The sequence below is a fragment of the Cavia porcellus genome, unplaced genomic scaffold (genome assembly GCF_034190915.1).
Source record: "Cavia porcellus strain 051 isolate PalLab524CR breed Dunkin Hartley unplaced genomic scaffold, mCavPor4.1 scaffold_1, whole genome shotgun sequence".
Taxonomy (NCBI): domain Eukaryota; kingdom Metazoa; phylum Chordata; class Mammalia; order Rodentia; family Caviidae; genus Cavia; species Cavia porcellus.
The window spans coordinates 240,013,172-240,039,489 of record NW_026947484.1 but is presented as its reverse complement, the minus strand read 5'-3'; the positions used below and the strand labels follow the sequence as shown (position 1 = coordinate 240,039,489).

Here is a 26,318-nt window from a genome sequence, read left to right as displayed (position 1 = left end):
AACGAGACTCAAGTGGGTTATAATGCTATGAAGAAGCTGGGCGTGGCGGGCTCACCTGTGACCCAGCACTCAGGAAAGCTGAGGCTCGAGGGTGGCAAGTTGGGGCCCAGCCTGGCAATTTGGTAAATTAGCAGGACTCTTGCTAAATATAAAAGAGAAAAAAGGGATGGGGATATAGGTCAGTGCAAAGGCTCTGGGTTCAATCCCTAGTACTGAAATAAAAAAAAAATAAGATCAGTCACTAAAGACAATATTAGGGCCTAGGTGTACGAGTCGGTGGTACAGTGTGTGATTATATGAGCAAGACTCTAGATTCAGTCATCAGTGAGAGAGACAGAGAGAGAGAGAGAGAGAGAGAGAGAGAGAGAGAGAGAGAGGAGGAAGAGGAAACAGGAGGAGATGAGAGGGGAGGGAGCAGGGACAGGAGAAAACAATTTTATTGTGTTCTCTGATGTTCTTAAGATCACAGGTGCCTCTACCTCTTTTGTAGAAAAGAACTCGGTCTCGGTCTCGCCAAAGGGCGGTCTGGCCCTTGCCTTTGGCAATAGAAGATAATCTCGAAGTCTTTGGCCTGTCATGCTTACTAGAGCTCCTCATTTGCCTGGGGAGCTTGGGTCAGGTCGTGAAGATCTTGACTTCCATGATCAAGATCAGCTGCATGGGCAACCAACAGTGTGATGGACCCTTGTCCAGGACCCGGGCACCACACCCCCTGTGCGTGTGCCTGGTGGGTCATGGGACGCACACGTCACGTGTCAGTTCTGTGCAGACAGCATGGTCTTGGTTCCGTGGGAGATGACAACCGGAAAGATCTGGTTGAAACCCTCCTGGAGTCTGCCCTGTTGACTTCCTCACTTGGCTGCCTCTGACTCAGGTGTCATAAACCAGGACTATACAAAAAGCTCTGAGCAGGCTCTGCAGGCCCTTCTAGCAAGGTGTGGGACATAACCATGGTCTTGGGGCACCCTAAAATTGCAGTTGGTGTTAGAGGTAAGGGTACTAGCACACCCCCTGGAGGAAAGCAAGGAGGAAAGGGTATCGATTTCAGAGCCTCAGCTGTACAACAGGCTAAAAAAGAGCCATATCCAGAGAGCCTCCTTTCTGAGAATTTAAGATTGGACAGCCCAGGACCTCACACAGGCCAGGCAGGTGCCCCACCACCGAGCTACACCCCGTCAGGACCCTTTCCTTTCTTGTCCTCCTCTTTCTCTCTAATTTCTTTACCTATTTCGCCCTATCTGTTTCTCTGCCCTCCTGCCTTTCTTTCTGCTGGGCAGGAACTCGGGAGGCACTCCCGGGGTTCTCTGAGGGTCAGTGTAGGCTGCAGCACAATGGAGGGGAGGTAGGGTCAGACACCCGCGAGCTGTGACCACGAAGCCCTTGCTTCAGCCCAGAGCTTCACAGGCTGTGCACACGTGTGAGACCCAAGTAGCTCACGCAGCTGGCTTGAGCTTGGCCCGCCTGGGTTAGGGGCGGCAAGAATCTTTCTGGCCACTTCGGGTGTCAACACTTTATCCTCAGAGTGCTACAATTTACTCTTCTCCACCCATGCTAGGAAAGGTTCTACAATCCAATATTTTAGAAATAAAACAATAATTAATATAGAAGTTATGTACTCTATTCTGAAATGAACACTCTTTATGGTTATTAAAATTTAGCCTTAATTATATGTTTTTAATTTTTATTTTTGTGTATGTTTGTAATACATCATGATTGTGTTCCTCACAAGGGCAGGTACAGGTACACACCATGTCTCAGGTCTTCTTATCTGCTGGCCTTAAGAAAGGCCCTCTTTCCTAGCTGCACTGATGAAACTCTCAGCCAGATAGTAATGGGATGGGGTGGCATGTCTGTAATCCCAGCACTTGGGAGGCTGAAGCAGGAGGATCACCACAAGGTTAAAGCCAGCTGAGGCTTCATAGTAAGTTCAAGTTCATAGTGAGACCCTGTCTCAAAAAGCAAAACGGAAACAAAAAACTAATGACAAAACCAACGAACTTTGAACAAACCTTTTCTATGTGTTATAGATATTCTAGATGCTTTGAATGGGCTATTTTTTTAACCCTTCCAGCAATGTGTAATAGGTCCTCCTATTACAGTAACGTGAAGTAACGTGAAGTAACGTGAAGCTCAAGGACCTTGTCTAGGTCACTCGACTCTGAGGCCCCAGAGCCGGCACCTGAGCCGAACAGTCTCACTCCAGAGGCTGTGTGCCCTCAGCCACCTCCTCCCTTGGAGGGCTGTGTACTCCCATCCCTGCTGGGGTACTCGGGTCTCTCTACTGGGACCCGCTGCTGTGATCTTCCGGGCTCTTCTTTCAGGCAGAGTTCATCCGCCATCTGCTTTGCAATCCCTGTTTTCTGATCGACTGGCTGGGAAGATGTTGCCGAGGTGTCTTAGGTGCCCAGGCGCAGCTGCTCGGTGCTCGTGGCATGGAGCTCTCGTCTGTCATCCCGGGCAATGCTGCTGTGGAATCCACACGGGCTTTCTTTTCCCCCCCTCCCTGCTTTCCTCCTTCCACCTTTCTGTCTGTCCGTCTGTTTGTGTTAGTCCTAAGCATCAAACCTAGGGTCTTGTGCATGTGAACCAATTACCCTACCAGTCAAACCACAGCGTTAAATTCTATTGAAACTCTTGTTGGCCCCGAGGATGAATGCCTGTCATCCCAGTTATTCAGGAGGCTGAGAGGGAGCCTGGCTAATTTTGAAGTCAGCAATGTCACAGGAGCCTGTCTCGGCACAGAAAGGGCCAGGAGTTTTCTCAGCGGTAGAGTGCTTGCCTAGCACGTGTGAGACCCTGGCCTCAAACCCAGGCCACTGCAAAATAAAAAACACAACAGAAGCATACTTAACGTCGACATTTGCTGTGCTGACCGCAGCCCGTGCAGACAGCTCGCTGGCAGAGACGGGCTGGACAGGTGCGCTCCAGGTCAGCGCTTCTCAACCACACCCTGGCTCTTTGACCGTCCGCTCAGAGTGTCATGCTGTAATCATTAACTCCTTCAGGAAGCCCGAAAGAGGTACCAGAGCCCCTGCCTCTTGCCACCCGGAGGCAGTATCTGTTGAAGTTCTGAGATGCAAAGAATGGACAGCAGAGGTGACGGTGGCCAGGCGGCTGGCCCAGGGCTGACCCTGCGGAGGCAGATCGGGCTGTGGAGTGCCGTGTCCATGGTTACTGGCTGCATGATCGGCTCTGGCATTTTCATGTCACCGCAGGGGGTCTTGGTCTACATGGGCAGTCCCGGGGCCAGTCTGGTGGTCTGGGCAGTGTGTGGCCTCCTGTCCCTGCTTGGAGCCCTGTGCTACGCTGAGCTGGGCGCTCTGTTTCCTGAAGCAGGAGGGGAGTACGCCTACATCCTGCGAACCTTCGGCTCCTTGCCAGCCTTCCTGGTAATTTACCTCCTGGAGCTGGTGAGGAAACCAGCCGGGATTGCTGCTGTCTCTCTGAGCCTGGCTGAGTACGCGCTGGCTCCCTTCTACCCGGGCTGCCTCTCAGTGCCCCCGGCGGGGATCAAGAGTATGGCCGCCTCCTGCATCCTGGTGCTGATGCTGGCCAATGTGTGGAGCGCGTGGCTGGCCACCATGCTGACCAACGTGTGCTCGGCCGCTAAGCTGTTTTCACTGCTGGTCATCGTGGCGGGTGGGGCTGTGGTGCTGGGCCAGGGCCGAGGCCGCACAGAAGCGTTTCAGTTCGCCTTCCACAACACCACACGCCAGGTGGGCCAGGTTGGCATGGCGTTCTACCAGGGGCTGTGGTCTTTCGATGGCTGGAATACCATTCACAGCGTGGTGGAGGAGCTCAAGAAGCCAAAGGTGAGTCCTCAGTGCTGCGCCAGGGGTGAATCTTGGACACGAGCAGTGCCACGTCTGGGGTGACTGAGGCCACGGGGACGGGCTCCTGTGCTGTGCACACAGGACCTGGGCACTGGGCCCCAGTCTGCTGTGACCAGCTGTGTAGGACACAGATTCTCGAGAAAGCAGAGTACTTTATCGTATCCCAACCACAATCTTGTGTCTCTGCCCTGTGAGGAAGGTCTCCATTATTCCATTTCCTCATGTGGGTAACTGAGGCATAGGGCAGGGAAATTAGCTTTACTTTGTACCGCTCAGAAGAGGCTTGGTGACTCTGCTTGATACTCCTGGCTTGTTCTATCCAGATCTTTGTAGTAGACACTTAACTTGCAGTTGCCAGAGCCTGGGGGGCGGCTACTGGACGTGGTGTACTTTGGGACAGGACAATAAGCCAGTCCTGCAGGCCCATTCCACCTGTGAACCTGGGGCAGACTTGTCATTGCCGAGGTGGGAGACAGGTGTGCTGGGCAGCTTGGGGCTCAGCTGGGGCACATGGATCTTTGATGAGTTAGGATACTAACCCTTCACTATAAATGTATTTGCTCAGGATGTCAGTTGTTTTGTTTTTGCATTTTCCCTGCAGGAGTTTTCAGTTCTTTTAGAATAAAAACAGCCCCAAGACTGACTTAAGGATATTTCAGCTCTCTGAGTCTTGGCAGAGGCGCCCTGGAGGGGGATCTGGGAGAAGGAGAGAGAGAGAAAAAGAGAGAGTGTGAGTTGGGACAAGAGTCAAGAGGCCTGTGACCTAGTTTTAGTTTTGCACGTAATTTGTCATTGCTCAGCTCTCTGCCGTAAGATGGGACTGGTCTTACCGTGAGGCGCCTCTGGGCTCTGCAGTGTCAGTGTGCACCGACTCACAGCAGGCGGGTTGGGTTAGAGTGCTGAGAGCAGCTGTACTGTGGTTGCTCCAGGTGATGGAGAGCACGTCCTCAGCCTGCCTCCGGGTCCCTAGGGTTGGGGGAGGAGCAGGAGCCTATGGTTGTGGGGGACGCATGTCCACGCCTACCCTAGCCCTCCACGGAGCTTTTCTGTGAGGGCTCAGAGGGTGGCCATGTTAGGTCACTGGTCCCTGCCACGTTAGTTTAACTCTGCCGAAGCGTGGAAACAGCCCTAAATCAACAAAGGAGTGTGGCCGTGCCCCAGGACAACTTTACCAGGCTGGGTTTGGTCCCCAGCTGTGGTTTATTATCCAGAGCACTTCCGATGAATGTGGGTCTCTAAGTAAGGCCTACTCCAGTCCTCGAATGCTGGCACTTGAGATTCTGTTCTAACTCGGTCCTCTAAAGCATGCATTAGTTTATCTCTACTTCATACTTTGTTTCCAGAAACAGAAATACTTGTTCCAAACCAGGTCCAGACTTATGCTCAGACTCCCTAAAATCGGAGTATAGAATTAGGACCCTGGGAATGAAATCAGAAAATGTCACTGCTCTTGGGGTGTCTTGGCCAGGGACCTGTCCATAACAGGACTCAGGCTCTGCCATTGTCACGTATCATGGGAGGTGGGAGGGCTGTCCAGAGAGAGGTCAAGTGTGGAAACATCCCAAGCCTCAGGGCTGGGTCATGCGTGCCGGAGCTCACCTTGCTGAGGATGTCCCCCAGCGCAGCCCATGAGGGGAAGAACACTGTCTACCTTGGCTTCGGGTGGCCTCACTGGGACCTCGGCAGAGGCAGATTCCAGGGCTGGGCTGGCGAAGAATCAGCCACCCTGGGTTTTAGTTCTGGAAGGGACCTGAGAGTTCCCGCTCACGGAAGAGCCTGTGGCTGTTCTGTTTGCTTCATGTCCACTGATTTGCACACGGCCTGCTTGGGGGCTGGGGTGGGTAAGAACAGAGCCGAGCCCTCCAACGAGGCTTCCTGCTGGGCAGGGCCTGGAGCTGGCCTGGTAGGTGATACCGTGTGTGGAAACAGCCCTGTAGAAACAGCAAGTCCTCAAACCTGGGTGCCACGAAGGACAATGTATCCCCAGGAAAGAAGGGGAATGAGGCAGCATCATTGCTGGGCACGACTTGGGGACCTGCAGTGAAGCCGGTGGACACTGAGGGCGGGATTGCTTCTTCTGTAGTACTGAGGAGCAGAAGCCGGGTGCCACCCAAAGAGGGATGCTTAACTGAGGGGAGGGAATAACAAACTAATGAGGTCTAAGTTTTCTTCTCTTCCCTATGCTGGAATTCTCCTCCTTCCCGTGTGCCTGAGTCTCTCCGGCCCTTCAGGGAGAGCCCTGCTTAAAGGCCTCCTCATGCTGGAGGCTTTGGTGATCACTTCTCTCCCTGCCTCACCCTGGCATCCCCTCTGTACTCCTGCTGCTCTGGTTCTGGCAAGAGCCCCTCAAGGGCTCCCAGCCCATCTGCAGGGATGTGTGTCCGGGCTGTGCACATCCCGAGCTCATGGAGGAGGGCACATGGTCCCCAGTCCCAGGGCCTTTCACAGTGCCCTGTGTAGGAGGGTCTCAGCACTGCGCTGCTGACCTTGTCCTGGGACCTAGAAAGACCTTGCTGGCTAACATGCACCTTCCCTTCCCTACCATGCAGCAGAACCTGATGTTGGCACTGACAATCGCCATCCCTCTGGTCACCAGCCTATACATCCTGGTCAACATCAGTTACCTCCTGGTGCTGTCGCCCCAAGAGATCGTTTCCTCCGAGGCTGTGGCTGTGAGCTGGGGGTGAGTGATCAACGCTGTGTCCTTGGATGTCAGATAGATGACCCGAGGTGGGATGGATACGCTTTGCGTGTGTTGGACCTTGCCTCTGATGTGCTCTGGGTTGCAGCCAGAATGCCTTCCTTTGATTGCTCTGTTGTCCTAGGAACCAGGTCCTGGGGTCCTGGGCCTGGCTGATGCCTGTGTCGGCCTCACTCTCGGCATTTGGTTCCGCCAATGTGGTGTTCTTCAGTGGCAGCCGTGTGTGCTACGCAGCTGCAAGAGAGGGCCACATGGTGAGAGATGGGGTCTGGGCCCACCCCGGGGGGCTGCAGGAGATGCACGTGGAGGCCTGCCCGCTGTGCTTTCTCCTGCCCGAAGCTCAGCGTTTAGCTTGAGTACGCGCTTCCCCATAAGACGTGGCCCTCTTTTCTCCTGAGAGCAGCCCTGGAACACTGCACAGCTCTCGGTTTTAACTCTAACCCCCTTACATCCACGTTTTGGGGTGACACAGAGTGGAAGCCATGGCCAGTCAGGACATTTGTGCGTGACAAGGGTGCAGAGGGCCCAGAGAGCACACGACGGCCACTTCGCCAGAGACTCTCTGTCCCTGCAGGAACTTTCCTGTAAGGATAATACTGAACATCACAGCCGCTTCTCACTGTGTCCGCCTTGGCCCCTTCAGAGTGCTTCCACTGCACCAAGCTCACTCCTGTCTCAGGGACCTGGGACAAAGTCATAGCAACCCTGGCATGTGTGTGTGCCTTGAGTGGGGCTCAGGGGAGTCACACTAGCACCTCTGCTTGTTACTCCTGCTCACATTTTGTTGACAAAGAAGCGCGCTGGCCCAGCCCACATCAACTGAGCTCCTGCTGCCGAGGTGGAGCTCAGATACCTGTCCTTCTCCGTGACCCTCCAAACCTCCCTGTCGCCTCCTCCTGGGCCTGCTCACCCGGGTGAAGGACAGATGTGAGCCTGAAAGTTGTGCTGACCCATCGGCCAGCACACTGGTGTGCTCAGGGCGTTTGTCGGGGGGGGGGGGGGGAGGGACCCCATGTGGATCTCGGGAGGGTCAGCCTAATACCCGGCTTTGTCTCCCAGCCCCAACTTCTGTCCATGATCCACGTGAATCGCCTGACCCCAGCTCCGGCCCTGATGTTCTCTGCAGCCCTGGCTTTGGTTCTGGTCATCATAGGGGACTTCAGGACCATCGTGAACCTCTCCAGGCAGGTGAAACTGTCTCCCAGGCTGGGGATCCAAATCCCCTGCATGTACACACTCACACATGTTTGTGTCACGCATGCTTCTGGGAACCAGCCTCAGGGGCCTCACAGCTGTGTTTCAGCCTTTCTCTCCTGATCATGTGTCCAAAATCCAGTGTGGCTCTCTCCTCTCTTGGACTGGGTTACTCCTGACAATTAAGACAATTGTCTCACCAAGATCCAGACAATTGGGGCTGTCTCTGTCAGTGCTTTTTCTCTCGTTCCTTTGCTCAGTTGCTAAGGTAAAGTGAAAGGGCATTCAGGCATTGTGTGGGGTGCTCTTGGACGTGGTGTGAGTTTCCCTTTGCAATCTGGGTCTGGAATCTGGACTCTGACCCGACAGAATCCTGATCAGACTAAGAGTAAACCCACGCTAATCTGTCTTGGCCCAGTTACTGATTGCACCAAGCGCGAGGTTCTGACCCCATTTTACTGCTTTCCTTGAGATAGACATCGAGCTGCTGCTGTGGCCAGCTGTGATTTTATGAGTTCATTTGAAGCGGGGTCAATAGGCAGAGCTTCAGCCTGGCGGGTGAGCCCCAACCTGGGTGCACAGGGTTCTCGGTGATTTTAAGGCGCTCTGTGCTTCCCTGCTGTCCAATGAATCTGGAAACAGGACATAGAGTGCGGTGATGTGACTCTCTGAGGAACAAGAAGTAACGGATATGGCTTTTTCCTTTTATCTTTTTCCCATGAGAAAGGATAAAATTAGATGGTGAGGATAAAGTAAAATCCACGGAGACAGCAGGGGTTTTCGGGTGGACAGCAGGACACGTGGCTGAGAACGCCCCCAGTGGAGTGCAAAGCTGAGGACCGTCCAGCCCAGTCAGGACTCAGCACCTTTCGGCCTTGACCTTCTGGAGAGTTGGCCCGGGCCTCACCCCAAGGGCGCAGGGAATTTTTACCACACTGAGATCATTGCTGAGCCACAGACCTGGGGCTGGGAAGGGGCCACCCTCCTGTCAGGTCCCGTTGTCATGTCTCCAGGAAGGGAAAAGGCAGGTGCAGGGCCAGGACCCTGCAACAAGTCTCTGTTCCTGCAGAGTCCAGGGTTCGCCCATGCCCCACAGACTCTCCCCTTGCCTCAAAGCTGGACTCCCGGTCCAGCTGGGACCACCAGAGGAGCCCTGACCCAGCCTTCTCCTCGCAGCTCCCTGTCCTGGATCACCTACGGGATCACCATCAGCTGTCTCCTGTACTTGCGGATGAAGACCAAGCATCTTCCCCGATTTTACAAGGTAGCTTAGGGAAAGTGGTTCCGCTTTCGTGACCCACCAATGGCCCACGAGGCAGGTGTGTGGCTGTGACTTCCTTCAAGGCCCAGAGGGTGTAGGACGTAAGGGGTCATCACTGTAATTATCCTTGGTAGAGAATTTCCGTATTTCCAGGGGCTGAGGGACAGCTGAGTCACAAGGCATTAACTGCTGGTTGAAAACTTGTTTCGGCCATGAAGGGAAACCAGCAGAGACAAATGCAGAGGGTGCGAGTGCACACTCGGGTTTTCCTAGTGCAGAGGCTCTGCTGCCCATGTCGCCCCGGCGCCCAGCAGGTGGCTCTCCGAGCTCATCTGAGGATTCCTGCAGTGACAGAGGCGACAGCAGGGGGCGCAAGGGAGCGACAGGACGGCAGGCAAGAGGGCCGGAGTGTGAGGACCACTGCCCGCCCCGCCGCATCATCCGGCGCCCGCGACCTAACGCCCATGTGCCCCGCAGGTGCCCACCTTCGTTCCTGCCGTCATGGTCGTGGCCGCGCTCTGCCTGGTGCTGGCGCCCGTCGTTGACCGCCCGCAGGTGGAGCTCCTGTACGTCCTGCTGTTCCTGCTCAGCGGCTTCCTGGCCTACTTCCTCTTCGTCTACTTCCGGTGCCAACCCGCGTGCTTGCAGGCCGCCACCCTGCACCTCCAGCTGCTCCTGCAGGTGGCTCCCACCACCAAGCACTGACTAAGGACAGACTTGCTGAAGACCCCTCCGTGCCCGCGCAGATGATCCTGCCAGCTTCTCTGTAGGTTGACTGCGTAATTCTAGGAAGCTCTTAGGTTTCGGTTTATCCGCTAGGACCGTATTCCTCCACCCTCTTGTCGAAGAACTGTCTCTTCAGCGCAGCCATGCCGGTGTTGCGTGACTGTCTCTCTGAGGACAAACGACCGTGGATTGCTGTTTGCGACACAGGTGGTACTGTGGAATAAGTGTCCTTGGTTTGGACTTTGGAATGATGAATCTGTGGGCTTATTTGGTTTCAAGTGATTGCTTGAGCTAAAGGGTTATGCATCCTGGGGTCTATGTGAGGTCATCTTTCATCATGTGGGCAGAGAAGCAGAAAAACCTACTGTGGTGAGAAGAATAAAGAGGACAAGCAAAGAGGGGTTTTGAGAAATTATGGGCAGCAGAGATTTGGGGTGGGGTGAGGTGGGTCTGACAGAGTGGCAGTAGCTGGCCTCTGACTGCTCTCTGGTTTTTATCTCTGCCCTGAGGTTCCTCTGATGGTCCTTCCTGCCTCTTTAAAAAGTTGTACTGGTGAGGGCACCCAGGGCCTCAGGGCATCTGATAACTTATAATAAACTTCCTGGTTTGACTCCAGTGAGCTTGGTTAGGTATTTGTTCCTTGCAACCAGAAAATATTTGACTCTGCCAATCCTTTTCGTCAGCAAGACAGGGAACTCAGCCGTGATGGGAGCTGCTTACTTGCCTGAACAGGAGAAGAAGCAAGAGATAATATCCCTGGGAAAGAGGTTATTAACTTTGGGGAAAAGAATGATAATTAAATTTCCAAAAGAAAAGATCTCTAGAACAGTTCTCAGAACATTAGGGTGCTTATAGGACTGAATGGAGATAAGGGACCAGGGGACAGTGCAGGTGAGGATGTAATGGCAAGTTGTCTAGAACGAGGCTGGAGGGCAGTGCCAGGGTGTATCTGGGGAGGTGACTCACAAAATGGGCCGGAGAGCTCTGGTCAGCTTCTCTGCTTTTAAAAAACGGACCTCGATAACCTGTGCATGGCATTGGTACTGCTAGAGAAAAGGCCACAACAGATTTGGGGCATCTTGCCTGAGTCTGCTTTCCAGCAGATTCTTTTGCTCACATCAGTCAAATCTCCATTTCTCTGACACCAACCAGAAGTCTAATCTTTCAGTTCAGTTTAGTTCAGTTATTCAGTTCTGACACCCTGTGTGGTTGCCCAGAATCCACGGTTAGGAGCCACATCCAGAAGATTGTCCTTCTTGCCGACCGTGGGCGTAAGGGTTGGGGCTCCAGCTACCCCCCTCCTGTTTGAGGAGAATGTGCAGGTTTGCACAGCCTTCTTCAGACTTGGCTGTTCATGAGAATGACTAACGGGTCATTGAGTCCTCTGTGTTTGGGATTCAAAGTGTTTTACAAAGGAGCAGTCGGGTGTAAGTGCGGCATGTGGGTGTGCTACGGGGTAGTTAGAGCTGCCATGTCCCCTCCTGGGGCGCTGCCCTCCTGGCACTGTGGTCTATTCACTAACCTGGGAGCTCTGCAGTCCCTGTTTAGGGATTTTGTGGAAGTTTCCTCCGAGAGGCATGATGAATGAAGAAATGGTTACCATTGTGAGTGAACTCAGTCCCCAGATTCTCTCCCTCCCTAGAGGCCAAGGGTAAGGCCAGTAGTTCCTCCAACCATGCCCTGGACTTGCAGGAGCCCCGGCTGTGGAGCTGTCTACTGTGAAGCTATCTAGGGCTGCAGCCACTGGCCATCGGCACACAAAGGCATCGCATGCCAGGGGTCTCAGGGGTTTTAGGAGATGCGTGCCAGCAACTGGGAACAAGAAAAAAAATTGCTTTCTATTTGTTGCGGTCAGGGGTTATAAGGAGAACCATCAAATCAGGACATGGAATTTATCATGTTGTTTTATGACGGTCACCCAGAGTTAACACAAGAAAAAGGGTTAGTGCAGGAAATCTGTCCACAGCACCAAAGATATAAAATATTCAGCCAAGGGCCTGAATCCCACAGCAATGTCCTATGTGAGTCCAGATAAAAATGACCTGTGTCAATGCCTCCTACAAGTCCAGCTAGAGGTCTAGAGCCCACGAGAAGGACTCATGCCAGTTTGTTTTACGGATCCACGCTGGGAAGGCCCAAAGTCTGCGGTGGAAGCTAGAAAGTCTCTGCCAGTGAGGTGAAGGAGCTGTGCTGGTGGGATGAGGGTTCTACGCTGGAGCTGAGAAGTTATGCTCATAATAAAGACTAGGGGTGTCCTGAAAAGCACCACAGCCATCCTCAGCGACACGGAGGCCCCGAGCTCCGACAAAGACAAGCACAGTCGGGGACATGCCAGGAAGCCAGCGTGATGAGTTCATCCTAAAGACGAAGCAGCACACGTCTTCCTCTCCGGAGCCAGGAAGCGATGCTCAGTGTGAGGACCAGAGCTTCTCCAGGAGAACCAACGGCTCAAACAGCAGCTCATAGGAGAACCCACAGTGCCTCAACACCTCAGTGCCTCCCAACTTTCCTCAGCTGGAACGTCTACACTCAGCACCATGCTGATTTTATTCTGCTGGTGTTAAGTTGACCATCAGTTTTTAATCTATAACACTATTATAGCACATTAAATTATGAACTCCTGTGTGTGTGTGTGTGTGTGTGTGTGTGTGTGTGTGTGTGTGTGTTGCTGGGAATTGAACTTGGGACCTTTGTACTGAGCTACATATCTGGTCCTTTTCATTTTTCATGGTCTTGCTAAGTTGCCCCATCTGGGCTCAAATGTGTGACCCTCCTGCCTTTGGGCTCAGTCCTCCCAGGATGCTGGCACCGCACACATGCACCACATGCCCCGTTTGAATTGTGTGCGTGTGACCGGCCCTGTTCCCAGAGTCCCTGCTGCTGGTGAAAGTCTAGGGGAACCCTCGTGTCCCCTCTTTCCCAGCAGGATGCCTGCTTTAGAGAAAAAATTACAAGAGGGCCTGGTCCTGTCTAGCTGCTCACTGAAAGACCAGTAATTAGGCTGAAAGTCCGTGAGGAACACCTGGCCCCACAGCAGGAGTTGGTCCCCGCAGGGCGGCCTTGCCTGGCAGCGCTCCAGGCTCAGCTGTGTTCCTGCAGGTGAGAAGCAGGACACACTGCTGAAGCGGGCACCAGCCTGGGCCGTGTCCTGTAGGGAGCCGAGTGACAGGCATTGCTGCCTAGATGTCTCTCTCTCTCTCTCCTATGGGCACTGCGTCTGCCTACATTAACCATAATCCTCTTCTGCTTACGTCACTTATCCGGATGTGATGGTAACCCTGTTGTATTCATCTGTTTAACCTCTTCCTGTCCCAGCTCCCGCCCTTAGCCTATAAAAGGTGTGATTATTTTCTCAATAAACCGGAGGCTTGATTGGGTTAACATCAACTTGCCTTTGTCTCTTTTTGTCTCCCCCATGTCTTTTGTTTAATCCCCGTTTCTCCTCCAGGAGTTCTGAACTTGTTGATCTGCAGGCCGGATCAAGTGGCGCTCAGCGTGGGAGCCCCTGGCACGGAGAAGTTAACGAGGGAGCCGTTCGAGAGACAGCCGGCTTAAACCGAAAGTGAAAGCAAATTGAACCAGAGACCTCGGCCGAGGAATGAGTAAACTGAATCAAGGATTAAAGTTTAAAGCAACAGGACATTAAATCAAGTGCCGAGACCTGCGCAGACGACTACCCGACGTCCTGCCCGAGTCACGGTGAGTGAACGGCAACCCCATTTCCCTTTCCCGACATGGGTCAAGTATTGAGCGAACATGAAGTGTTCGTCGGAGGCCTTATAAAGGCATTAAAGACAAGAGAGATAAGGGTTAGAACAAAAATTATTGCAGTATTTTCAGTTTATTCATAAGGTTTGCCCTTGGTTCCCCCTAGAGGGTTCTATAGATACCAAGAGGTGAAATACAGTAAGAGATGTTTTAAAAGATTATTATAGAGTTTTCGGTCCAGAAAAGGTTCCTGTGACCACCTTTACATATTGGAATTTAATTTCTGAGCTGCTTGCCCAGAGGCATGCAGACCCTCAGGTTGAGGAGACAGTTGCACTGGGTGAGGCTGCCTCGCGCGACTCCATTAAATCTACCTCAAAACCGTCCTCAGAAAAATCTGAAGCCTCTGATTTCTCAGATGCAGAGAATGATGGCCTGTTAGAGGTCCTCATACATGGTGATCTGCCACCACTTCCACCTGTTGACGTGATCAGCAGGTCCCAGGATGGCAGCCCGCCACTCCCTGTGCCTCCATGGCCAATTGGGGATTCATATAAGCCTTTAGAAACAACCTTAACTCTGAAAAGCTTGCAGCCGCAAGGCAGCTGGTGCAGGACCAATTAGATGCAGGCCACATTGTTCCTAGTAATTCCCCTTGGAACACACCTATCTTTGTTATCCGGAAAAGGTCAGGAAAGTGGAGGCTGCTACAAGACCTTAGGGCGATAAATAAGACAATGGTCTTAATGGGGCCTCTACAGCCAGGCCTCCCCTCACTCAGTGCCATTCCTTTAGGATTTTTTAAAATTGTCATAGATCTTAAAGATTGCTTTTTCTCTATTCCTTTATACTTCATGACTTCCAAAAACTATTGGGAGATATTAATTGGCTCATACCATTTTTAAAACTAACTAAACATGATTTACAGCCCCTTTATGCGCTGCTTCGGGGAGACATAGATCCAACTTCCCCCCGAGAGCTTACACCTGATGCCAGGAGAGCACTCAGTAAAGTAGAAGAGGCTATTGCTCAACAAACCGTTTCCTTTATGGACTACAATGAGCCTTTACAGTTTCTCATTTTTAATACAAAGCTTTGCCCTACAGCAGTGTTCTGGCAACAAGCTCCCCTCATGTGGGTCCATTTACCAGTCTCTCCAAAAAGAACACTTTTGCCTTATTTCCAAGCTGTCTCAGACCTAATAATCCAGGGTAGAAAGCAGGAAAATGTTACTTTGGCAAAGAACCAGATATTATCATTCAACCTTTTACAAAAGACCAAATAGATTGGCTACTTCAGAGTACTGAAGTGTGGCCTATTGCCTTAGCTTCCTATTCAGGGACTATTGACAATCATTACCCTCCAAATAAGCTAGTTGACTTTGCTAATCGTCACTCATTTATATTCCCTAAAGTCACAGCTTCACAACCCCTTCCAGGTGCCCTGGTGTTATTCACTGATGGCTCATCCTCCGGAAGGGCTGCTTATGTATCTCAAGACAATGTTTCTACCCTCCAGGCAGATACTTCCTCTGCACAATTAGCAGAGTTAGAAGCTATTCTTGCAGCCTTTGCTGCTTACTCTAACCAACCATTTAATTTGTATACTGACAGTGCTTACCTTGCTCAGTCTGTTCCATTATTAGAGACTGTTGCTACTATATGTCATGCTTCCCCAGCTGCAAATCTGTTCAAACAATTACAATGCTTCATACGGCTTCACCGTCATAAGTTCTTTATTGGTCATCTGCGAGTTCATTCCAACCTCCCAGGGCCTCTTGCCCAAGGAAATCATTTGGCTGATGTTGCTGTACGAGCACAGGTTTTTATGGCTCAGGACTCCAAGGTGTCTGAGGCCCAACAAGCCCATCAGCTACACCACCTCAATGCTCACACCCTCCGCCTTCTCTACAAAATTACCCGTGAGCAAGCCAGACAAATTGTAAAAAATTGCCCATCTTGTGCTATCCACTTACCTGTTCAACACCTAGGAGTCAACCCTAGAGGTTTAATTCCTAACGCCTTATGGCAAATGGATGTTACCCATTTCAATGAGTTTGGCAATCTAAAATATGTACATATCATTATTGACACTTATAGTGGCTTCATTTTTGCCACTCTCCAGACTGGAGAAGCTGCTAAACACATTATAGCCCATATGCTGTCAGCCTTCTCAGTTCTGGGATGTCCTCAACAGCTCAAGACCGATAATGGCCCTGGCTATACCAGCACCTCCTTTGCTCAATTTTGTAAAAGCCTTAATATCCTTCACACTACAGGTATACTGTCGATGTCCGCTCCCGGCCGGCAGGAAGGACACACGACAAAGTCTGGTAGTGGACAACCTTTTCTTTTTATTTTCCTTCTCCGTACAGCCTGCCCTGGGATCGCTCCCAGCCGAAGCCTCCTCTGGTCCGCTCCCCGCGGCTCCTTCCGGGCTTCGCTCCGAAGCCTCTACCGGTCCGCTCTCCGCGGCTCCTTCTGGGCTTCTACTTCCGGGCTTCTACCTGGCTTCTTCTTCCGCCCAGGGGTGGCACCGGTATATATACGGGTACAGTGTCCAATCATGTTAAAGTAAGCAAGGCAAGCTGATTGGCTAACATCATCAGTTGCCAGGCAGACTATATTGTTGAGCGGGTTGTTTACGCGGTAAGCAGGAAACTAACATATTTGATGGGAGGGGCAATCTACCTCAGGCTTCACTCTTTACTACAGGCCTCACGTCCGCCAAGTGAGGCGACCGGGCTCGGGGCTGCGGCTCCCAACAGTATACCTTATAACCCTCAGGGACAAGGCATTGTTGAACGTGCTCATCGTTCTCTTAAATTCACCATAGATAAAATAAAAAGGGAGACATGGTACCCCACCCAGGGGTCCCCTAGAAATGTCCTTTCACATGCTCTTTTTATTTTAAATTTTCTGACCCTGGATGCTTCAGGCTGCTCCACAGCATCTCGATTTTGGCATTCTCAAATTCAAACACGGTTTGCGTCTGTTTTATGGAGAGACCCACTAACCAATGTGTGGAATGGCCCCGACCCAGTCCTTATCTGGGGACGCGGTTCAGTGTGTGTTTACTCTCAACAAGATAGAAAAGCTAGATGGCTACCTAAACGCCTCGTAAAGCAAGTAGACAGTTCTTCAAAGACCCCATGTAACGCCCAGGAATAATGTTATTTCCTGAGGCACAATCCCCTGTGTTCTCTTACAGGTGACACATCTCCCTGGAGCCTTATGCTGCTTAACCAGCCTTCTTGAGCCACACCACACCCATGGTGGATTTTGACCCCTGCCAAACAGACTGCAACTGCTGACAGCCATGCACAGAACCCCATGACTGCGGAAGAGGCTCTTCTCGGTCTGGAGGAACATACGCCAGCCAAATAGACTGCATCCAGTGTTATACAAGGCATGCTCCAAGACACAGGAGAATGACTTCATACAGAGACACCAACAAATGGCTGCCAACCCCTTCTCCTTGATTTGGGGGGGGGGAGTTTTTCCCTTACCTAGTCCCACTTTTGGGTCCCCTAGCTGACCTATTGTTTCTCATTTCTGTGAGTCTTGTATTTTTCAGAGGATTATGATGTTCATTAATAACCGGATAGACGCATTTATGGCAAAGCCCATTCAGGTACACTACCATCAGCTGGAGATGACAGATCAACAAACCTACAGGGAAGGAATTCCCACGAGTGGCCCATATGATGATGCGGCCTGACTGCCCTGGGGCAATGGACAGGCAGTCAGAGACGGGCAACTAGGACATGCATGTTAATTCCAACGGCCACCTAAGACAGGCACAGGACCAACTGCTGTTCTGCAAGCCCATGACGGGTAAGGCCTGGTTGGGTTCATGCAATGAGGTCCTTGACCTAAGACAGACGCTGTCCTCACAGGGCCTGCCATACTCTTAATTAAATAATATAAAAAGGGAGGAGATGTAGGGAGCCGAGTGACAGGCATTGCTGCCTAGATGTCTCTCTCTCTCTCTCCTATGGGCACTGCGTCTGCCTACATTAACCATAATCCTCTTCTGCTTACGTCACTTATCCGGATGTGATGGTAACCCTGTTGTATTCATCTGTTTAACCTCTTCCTGTCCCAGCTCCCGCCCTTAGCCTATAAAAGGTGTGATTATTTTCTCAATAAACCGGAGGCTTGATTGGGTTAACATCAACTTGCCTTCGTCTCTTTTTGTCTCCCCCATGTCTTTTGTTTAATCCCCGTTTCTCCTCCAGGAGTTCTGAACTTGTTGATCTGCAGGCCGGATCAGTGTCCCCTGTCTCAGTGAGGTCTCATTTTGTGACTCAGTCCTCCTGTCCTTCCCCAAACCCACTGACTGTTGGTTCCCAGTCCTGCTAAGGCAGGGAAGGACAGACCTCAGGAAGGCTCTGTACGGCAGCTTCCCATCCCTTGCTGTTACCCAGGACACCTACCCCGAGCCCTATCCTGCCTCAGCTTCCCTCATCGGCCCAGGACAGTGCCGATGAGAACCTGAGACTTTTGAGGGAGTCAGTTTGTGGGACGTTCTTGCTCAGGTCCAGGGTCGTGATCTCTCTGGTTATTGCTCTTCTGTGAAGCCAGATGTGACATACAGAGCACACTCAGCCTTTGTACAAGAAAAAACATTCTGAGTTTGAGGACAAGGACCTGGTGTCCTCTCTGCTCCCTTTAGAGAAGCAATTGATGCCAGGAGATTCCTGGGGCAGCTGTTGGCAGCAGAGAGGTGTTTGCTCATCCTGGCTGTGGCCTGTTGGCATCTACATGCTGGTTTTGGGTGAAGTCTGGTTATTCTCAGTCACGCGTGCTCGATTTCTTGGCTTTCCTTTGGTCGATTATACCGTCTTTTTCTAAACAGAGTAAGGACCTTGGTCTTACAGATCCATCCACACGAATTAACATCATGGTTAAGTTTTTCAACATTGCAAAGTGTATGGAGTAAAAGTTAAACTTTCCCCACACTCTCCAGCATAGAGGCCGAGGATTCGCTTCCTTCTGGGACAGGCTGTATACAGACAGGTGAGCCGCGGTGCAGAGTGCATCTCCGCCCTGCTCCTAGGGGACATCATGACCTGCTCAGCTCCACCTGAGAAGGGGAAGTCAGTTTCCTTTCTTGCCGTCATCCCCAGACCCGGGGTCTGAGTTCCCTTCAGGGGCAGTTATTAGTGCTGGTCACCGTGTGTTGCTAACTTTCTTCTGAACACATGGCAGGGTTGGATTTGCTGGTTCCCGTGGAGTTAGCCATGACCTGTTCCATCAGTGAGGTGAAATGTAGTAAGTCTAGGCCGACACTCCAAGGACCATTTATTTCCCTCTGCTTCTGTTGGCCGGTGGGAATGGCAGAGAGGAAGGCTGGGTGAGCGTGACATACCCAGCAAATCCAGATAGGAATGTACTGTAAGCAGAAGTGACTTTTGTGATACTGTCATGTAGTAAGAAGCATGTTTTTGGTCTCTGCCTCTAGTTGTGACCACAGAGCTTCTAAAACCCTTGTCACTTTCTCAGTGATAAAATTTAGAGGAATCCTTTTAGCCCATAAAAACCCTTTCCTCCACACTAGAGTATATGTTAATGCAGTGACTGGGGGAGGAGCTGTTTACCAGGAGACCCAACCGTGTCACCCAGGGATGGGACCTCCCTGACCTTCGTGGTAGAAAGGATTGTAGATGGAGTTTAATTAACAAACATTCGACGCCTCTGGCCATCACAGCAATGACAGTTAAAACAGAATTGAGGTTCCTTCTTATTCCTGAAAGAACGGCTATCACCAAAAAGGCCAACAATAACAAGTGCTGGCGAAGCTGGGGGCTGCTGACAGGGCCGTGCACTGCTACAACACTATGGAAATTGTTGTGGAGATGCCTCAAGTAACCCAGCTACTCAGCTTCTAGCTGTCTTCCCAAAAGCATTAGAAACATCATACCACATGACACATGCATGCCCATGTTTACAGCAGCACAACACATAATAGCTGAACCTGGGGAGCAGCCTGTGTCCATCAACCGATGAATGGATAATCAAAACGTGGTGTTTATACTCAGTGGAGTACTACTTTGCCATAAAGAATGATAAACTCGAGTCGTTTTTAGGTAAATGGAGGCACCTTGAGACCGTAGTAGTGAAATAAATCAGACACACAAGCTTAAATGTCACCTGTCATTTGTTATAGGAGAAACCCAAAGTATAAATAAAGAGCAAAATGAAAGATCGATGACAGGAAATAGAGAGACAGGGAGACAGAGCTTCTGCAGATGGGAAAGGGGCCTAGAGATGGAGGGAGGAGGGGAAACAGGAGGGTAAAGAGGGGTGGAAAGGATGGCGATTCCGGTTCCCCAACATACATGTCAACCTCATGGATGCAAACATGTGCTAATTAAAAATTTTTAAATCACCAAAGACGAGTACCTCCCTGATGGGTGCTCCATGGGAGCCCTATGTGGAGGGCTTGGAGAGCTTCTCAGCCTGCACAGGGCCAGGAAGCTGCATGTCAGGAAAGTACAAGGCACGCTCCTGCACTGCGTCCAGTGACCCTCTGCGTCCAGCGTCCCTCTGTACCCTTTCTGATAAACCAGTATGCACGAGTGTTTTCCTGAGCATTATAGCAGTTCGTGAAGCATGAGGAGGACATCCAGAGGACCCCAATGTGTACCCACTTAGTCCAAAGGAGCAGAGGCCGAGGTCTTGCAAGTGGCATCTGCCATGGGGGCTGAGTGACAGAGCCCTTCTGGTGAGGCTGGGCTCAGGCTGGTGGAGAGCGTCAGGACGGGGCAGGGCTGCGGGCCCCTGGCTGGTGTCGGTGGACAGCGGAGCCGGTGGTGCAGGAGCTGCCCCAGGAGCTCATCTCCTGTCACGTGCGGAGCCTCGCCTGTCCTCTGCGTCCTGCTCCACAGACTTCCCTGCCTTCCCCTCTGCTTTCCTTCCCACAGGCACCATCTTATCTGACAGCTGGGAGCAGAGACTGGACCTGCGCATACACGTGGAAGAACTTGGTCTCCAGAGGACTTTAGCTCTTTGTTCTTTCTTGGGCTGAAGAAGAAGTGACCCAGGCCAGCCCTGGGGCCGAGAGTGTGTGAGGAAGGAGATGCACAGAGGGAACCAGCAGACGGAGGCCCCGGGGAGTGAGCTGAACACAGCCTCCCCTTCTAACTAGACAGGGACGCATCTAAGAAACGCTTAATAATTTACCTGGGGAGGCTTCTCATATGCCACCTTTTATGTCAGGTTGTATCAGTCGGGGTGCTCTAGAGGGACTGAATCAATGCAATATGTGTACAGTTAATTATGGGGGCCTATTGGAGAATTGGTTTGCAGTTATGGCAGCCGAGACATCCTTGGACGGACTGCATGCCTGCAAGCTGCAGATCCTGGGGTGCCAGCAGCATTGCTCAGACCAAGCCCGAGGGCTCTGAGAACTGGGGAAGCCAATGGTGTCACCTGTGTGTGGTGGCTCGAAGCTGAAGAACCCAGAGAACCCAGGGAGGGGGCTCTCGGGGCATCCTGGCGTGTGAGGGCCGGATCCAGGCCCCTGCTGCCTGAGTGCTGCCTGAGGGTCAGCGTGGCCCACTGCGGGAGGGCAGGCAGGCAGTCCGTCCAAGTCCTGTCATATTCATTCTCTGAGGGGACAGTGCCTGCCTGGATGGAAGCCGGTCTTCCCCATCTCATCCCTTTTAGACTTCTTTTTTTTTTTTTTTTTTAATCGGTACCGTGGATCGAACTCATGACCGCCTGCTTGTAAGGGAGGTGCTTATGCCACTGAGCTAAATCCCCAGCCCCGCTTTCAGACTTCTTTGGAATCACCCTCACAGGCACCACCAAGCTGTGCTCTTCCAAATTCCTAGGCTTCCTTAGTCCAGGAAGTTGATGCCTACAATTAACCATTACCAGCACAGGCCTTTTAAATCACTCCTGCAGTCACTGACCTGTTCTTCTGAACATTCGCTTGTCTCCACTTACGTGGTTTTACTGAACCGAGAGACTTTGTACTGAGCTACATCCTCAGTCCTTTTTTCAGTTTTCTGAGAAGGATCTCACCAAGTCACTGAATTGTGCAAGGTGGGTTTGAACACGCAGTTCTCCTGCCTCAGCCTCCTAGGGTGCTGGGATTACAGGGGTGCTACCATGCTCAGCTTCCAGTTTATTATAAACAGAGCTGCAGGCCCCATTTTGGTGACAGGAAAGGGATCTTCCTGACCCATCGTGTTCACCTTAAGTTCTGGGCTTCCTCTGGAATTAGTGTTTGCCATGATTTTTTCCTATAAATTTTCCCATTCGTGTTTTAAATATGTGAAATTCACTTAAACTATATAGTCTCTGAGACAGACCGTAGGTTTGTTGACTACTGATTAACCTACAGAACACTGATGCTTTGTGTGAGGGCCTATCACTTTGCTTGTTTGTTTTTGATGCCAGGTCTTGCTGTGTAGTATAGGCTGACCTTGAACTCAGAGTGAGCTGCCTGCATCAGCCTCCAGAGTGCTGGGATCACAGGTGTGTGCAATCACACCCAGCAGAACACTGACACACTTAAATCACTATTGACTGTTCCATTTATTAAAATACTGAGTAGAAGCATTTTTTATGAAATGAAGACTCTCATAACTTAAAAAAAATACCTTTTAACTAACTTTAGAATCTATCCTATGACGAGGGGTATTGGGAGTGTACATAAAGCTTGCGGGAGCCTAAATGCCAAGTAAACTGAGTAAAAAATAGTACTTTGTGCTGGACATGGTGGTGCACACCTGTAATCCCAGAACTCAGGAGGCTGAGGCAGGATTGCCACAAATTTGAGGCCAGCCTGGGCTCCACAATGAGTTTGAGGCCAGCCTCAACTGTGCAGTGAGACCTGTCTTTAAAATAAATAAGTAAGTGAATAAATGCATGCATTAGTAAACCACCTGTGAACATACTCCCTTAGGAGACCTCTGTTTTGGGGGCAGAGTTTAGGTTTTGATCCAGACACTGTTTCTTCAGTGTTTATATTTCTTACTCCAGCTTTGCAGTACAGGGTGACGCCGTTCATGGCGGAGAGCTGGGCACACAGGTAACACATCCTCCTTCCCGTCATCCTCTTTCCGTCCCCCTTCATCTCCTAATCCCCTTCCCTTGGAGAAAGCTCTGTCTCCTTCCTTCCTAGTGTTACAGGCAGCTGAGCCAGTTAGAAATATTATAGGCCGTCAGCAGGGCTGGGCCCTCAAAGAAGCCGGCACAGAGGACCAGATGTCTGGTGACCTTGGAGGGGACAGACACCTCCTGCTGTGGGTCAGATCTCCAGACAGAGGGCAAAACAAATGCAGCCACACCCTGCAGTGTAATCCTTAGGGATTAGGTCTGGATCACCTTGAGAGGCAGGAGTCACGTCCCAGGCCCCTATAGGGAGAGTCACTGCGAAAATGTCTCCTTTTATGTGACTTGCTTCCCCCTTTGTTCCCAATTTAATCAATTTTACCTGAGCTATTAATCTTACTGGCTAAACATAGCTTTGTCTCACCTCAAGCCCCTCTGCCTTGTGAGCTCCGGTTCTCCCCAACTTCAGACCCGGCTCACCTCATGGCTTTACTGCCAGAACCCCTAGAAAAGACAGACCCTGGCAACCCACTCGGACCCTTCCGTCTCTCTCAGATGTTAGCTTTCTTTCGCTCAATAAGTATTTCTGCTCTTAACCTCCGTTGTTCCTAAAATTCACTCTTTGATTTTAGAGAGCAGGAACTCATCCCGGACATAGAGCAGGTCGGGGTTTCATTCCCTGTATCCCTGTATCACGGGGGTCCTTTACAGTGGTCAGCGCTTACACGTCCGGTATCTCATAGAAGGGAATCACACGATATTTAAGTTTGCGTATCTGATTTATTTCACTCAACCTTATGGTCTCTAGATGCACCCATTAAGTACAAAAAGGCCAGTAAGTACAGGAAAAAGCGTTCAACATTGTTGCTCATTAAAGAAATGCAAATTAAACCAGTGCTGAGAGTCTCTCTCACTGGGAAAGACTGGCTGTCATCAAGAATCAAATAACAAACGCTGGCGGGCCTGTGGGAGGAAAGCAGCCCCCTCTCCCTGTGTGGGAGTGTAAGCTAGTGCAACCACTCTGGAAATCGGTTTGGAAATGGTTCTTAAAAAAACTAAAATTACAGAGCGGGGGATACAGTTCAGCGGCGCGGTGCCTGCCTGGCAAGCACGAGGTCACGAGCAATGCCTAGATGTCCAGAGCCCTGGGTCAGTCCCCTGCGCCTAGTGCCTCAGCCTTGCTGGGCCCCAGGTCCTGGGGGGCCGTTGGAGGCCGGGTGCGCGCAGTGGCCGTGCTGTGTCCTGGCTGCGTCCTCCACCCAACGCGGCCTGCGCAGTGGGAGCCCTAGAGAGAGACGCAGGCCAGGGCGGATCCCGCCCCACTCGGGGCAGCCGGCCAGGCCTGAGGTCAGTGTCCAGCCCTGGATGCACCCTGAGCTCCGAGAGGACCTGGCGCCCTGGACTCGGGAGCTCCCTGCACCGCACCCGCCTGGCATCTCACGCTGAGCTGAGAGCCCCAGCCCCTGCTCAGGTCCCCGCTGCGTTGTGCAGCCCGAAGGGAGCAGAGCCGCCAGAGGGGACACAGGCTCGAGCAGGGGCCCCGGTCCTGGGGTTCCCGCTGCACCACCGGTTCCCTGCGCCCCACGCTCCGCCTTGGCCCTCCTCCTTGCCTGGCCCGTGCTGAAAGTGGCCCTTCCTTCTCTTTGTAAAATTCGGTGGTAGTTACCCAGAGGCAGGGGTCTCACGGTAGCGCACACAGGCACATGGCCTGCTTCGATTATTTTCACCCCTCCGTTGCCCCTTCCCGCATCCTTTCCTTTTTTCCAGTATTCTCCTCTCTTGATACCTTCCAGTCTTCTTTTTAAAAAATCTTTCAGATTCTACATGAGAGAAAACAAGCAACATGTGACCTTCTGGGCTAACTTTGCTTCGTATGAACACTCCATTTCCTATAGATGACGTGATTCCGTTCTTCTTTCTTTATGGCCCAGTAATATTCCCCCATGGGCATACACGTCTCCTTCACCCATTCATCCGTTGAGGGGCATCTGGGCGGTTTGGATCTAGCGGTTTCCCTACTTTTAGCACTTTGAGGCACCTCTATCCTGATTTCCGCTGAGCCTGTGTTCACTTACATCCCCGGCAGGGTAGAGAGTCCTTTATGGTCACTTCCACAGCAGCAGTTTTTACTGTTTATATTCTTCATGATCGCCACTCTGGTGGCAGGAAATTTCTGCAGTTTTGAGTTGCATTTCCCGAATGACTTAAAGATGTTAACCACTGCCGCCCCCAGAAGTGGGACTGAACTTAGGGCCTTTACACTGAGAACCACATCCCACCCCTCTTTAGAATATTTTTTCAGACGTTCGCACCAAATCCCTCCTCAGCTGTCCAGACTGGACTCAAGCTTGTGGTTCTCCTGCCTCAGCCTCTCGGGTGCTGGTATCACCGTGTGAGCCTCCCCGCCAGCTCTGCACTTCTCCTTTTGAGAAGAGTCCGTTCAGTCCCTTTGGCTATTTATGAGGGGTGATTGGTGGGAGTTCTTAGGTTAGGATTTTTGCATTCTTTGTATACTTTAATATGAAGTCTCTGTTGGCAGAATAGCTGGCACAGGATTCCTTCCATTCTGTCTCTTCATGTTAATGATTTCCTCTGCTGTGCAGAAGGTTTTCATCTGATGGCGTCCCATCTCTGGAGTTTTGCTGGTTTCCTATGCTGTTGGAATCCGACTCAGGAAGTCTTTGGCTGTGCCCGTGACTTTGAGTGACCTCTGCTTTCTTCTAGCGGTTTTGAAGTTTTCAGTCCTGGTTCTTTGATCCATTTTTGACTGCTGTTTATACTGGGTAAGAGATAGGTATCTCGTTTCCCTGTCTGAATGTGGGTATCCAGTTCCCCAGTACCAGCTGTCAGGGGGGCCGTCTTCTCTCCAGTGTGCGCTTCCGTGCTCTCTGTCAAGGATCAGATGGTCACGGTTGCGTGAGATTCGTCCTGTGTCCCCTCCTCTAGTCCCCTGGACTCCCCTCTGTTTCCATGCCAGCTACTGCGGCTTAGTAGTAACTAAAATTTGGCATCCTGACGCCTCCAGCCTTGTTTTGCTCAGGATTGCCTTGGCTACTTATTCTTCTGTATGAATTGCAGGGTCTTTTTTCTAGTTCTGTGCAGAGTGTCACTGGAATTTAGATGGAGGTTGCAATGAATTGGTATATTGCTTTCAGTAATAAGTATAGCTATTTACAAAATATCAATTAGTAGTTCTATGGTCTGCCCTGTGGGTACAGCTTGTCTGATCTTATGACTGCAAGTTCAGAGATGTCTCATTTCCCCAAAAAGATGCCAGAGTTCCAAGTAGGGAACACATATATAGGTACATGCACACATAAGATAATATGTGTTAAATTTGAATTTCAGATAAATGATGAATAATTTTCTGTGTGTCAGTGTATTTTGTATTTTATCTGCAAATCCTGAAGTCCAGGGAGGGGAGGTGACCCCATGACAGGTGACACAGGATTCCGGCCAAGGACTCCCTGCACCTCACAACCTTCCAGCCATGGTGTGGGGTCACGCACGGCTGCTTTCGGGTGTAAATGGTGCAGGAGGAGGGAAGGGAAGGATTTGTCCCACCAGAAAAGCAAGAGGAGTCGCCCTGCAGTAGCCTGCCTCTGTGCACACCCTGGGGCAGCCGTGTCTGGGGTGGGTCGAACTGGGTTAGCCTGTGTGGGCACAGGATCCCCAGGTATCTGGTCATGGGGTAGCCATGAGTGTGTTTGGGGCTGAGATTAAAATTTGAATCTGCCGACTGAGAGAAGCAGATGGCTTTCCAGTGTGGGTGGCCCCAAGGACAAAAGCTGATCCTCTGCTGTCCGGCTGCTTCCAAGCCACACGAC

General features: G+C 51.4%; 1 protein-coding gene and 1 long non-coding RNA gene across 9 annotated transcripts; one reads left to right on the top strand and one right to left on the bottom strand.

Moving 5' to 3' along the window:
* Positions 1 to 1,664: 1,664 nt before the first annotated feature.
* LOC106028356 (uncharacterized) lies at positions 1,665 to 9,600 on the bottom strand. Its single transcript, XR_001201962.3, has 4 exons — positions 9,475 to 9,600; positions 6,458 to 6,768; positions 4,664 to 4,799; positions 1,665 to 4,529 (listed from the first exon to the last, which is right to left on the bottom strand). It is a non-coding gene; the product is annotated as an uncharacterized LOC106028356 (long non-coding RNA).
* On the top strand, positions 3,075 to 17,602 carry LOC100724861 (b(0,+)-type amino acid transporter 1-like). Of its 8 annotated transcripts, none has more exons than XM_063232098.1 (9): positions 3,075 to 3,812; positions 6,383 to 6,516; positions 6,659 to 6,788; positions 7,594 to 7,718; positions 8,905 to 8,992; positions 9,467 to 13,053; positions 13,164 to 13,414; positions 15,798 to 15,961; positions 16,634 to 17,602. In XM_063232098.1, exons 1-6 carry the CDS (start codon positions 3,075 to 3,077, stop codon positions 9,692 to 9,694), a joined length of 1,443 nt encoding a protein of 480 aa, XP_063088168.1. In that variant the 3' UTR covers positions 9,695 to 13,053; positions 13,164 to 13,414; positions 15,798 to 15,961; positions 16,634 to 17,602. The 8 variants fall into 8 exon arrangements, with proteins under 8 accessions (XP_063088168.1, XP_063088176.1, XP_063088187.1 ...); XM_063232106.1 differs by having other exon boundaries at positions 15,702 to 15,973; XM_063232117.1 differs by lacking the exon at positions 15,798 to 15,961 and having other exon boundaries at positions 6,386 to 6,516; positions 16,588 to 17,602.
* The last annotated feature ends 8,716 nt before the right edge of the window (positions 17,603 to 26,318 follow it).

Bases quoted from the DNA above. Each gene is read 5' to 3' on its own strand.
- LOC100724861 (XM_003473156.4), top strand. From the start codon at position 3,075: ATGCAAAGAATGGACAGCAGAGGTGACGGTGGCCAGGCGGCTGGCCCA. The intron at 3,813-6,382 runs GTGAGTCCTCAG...CCTACCATGCAG, and splicing joins AGGAGCTCAAGAAGCCAAAG to CAGAACCTGATGTTGGCACT. The intron at 7,719-8,904 runs GCAGGTGAAACT...TTCTCCTCGCAG, and splicing joins ACCATCGTGAACCTCTCCAG to CTCCCTGTCCTGGATCACCT.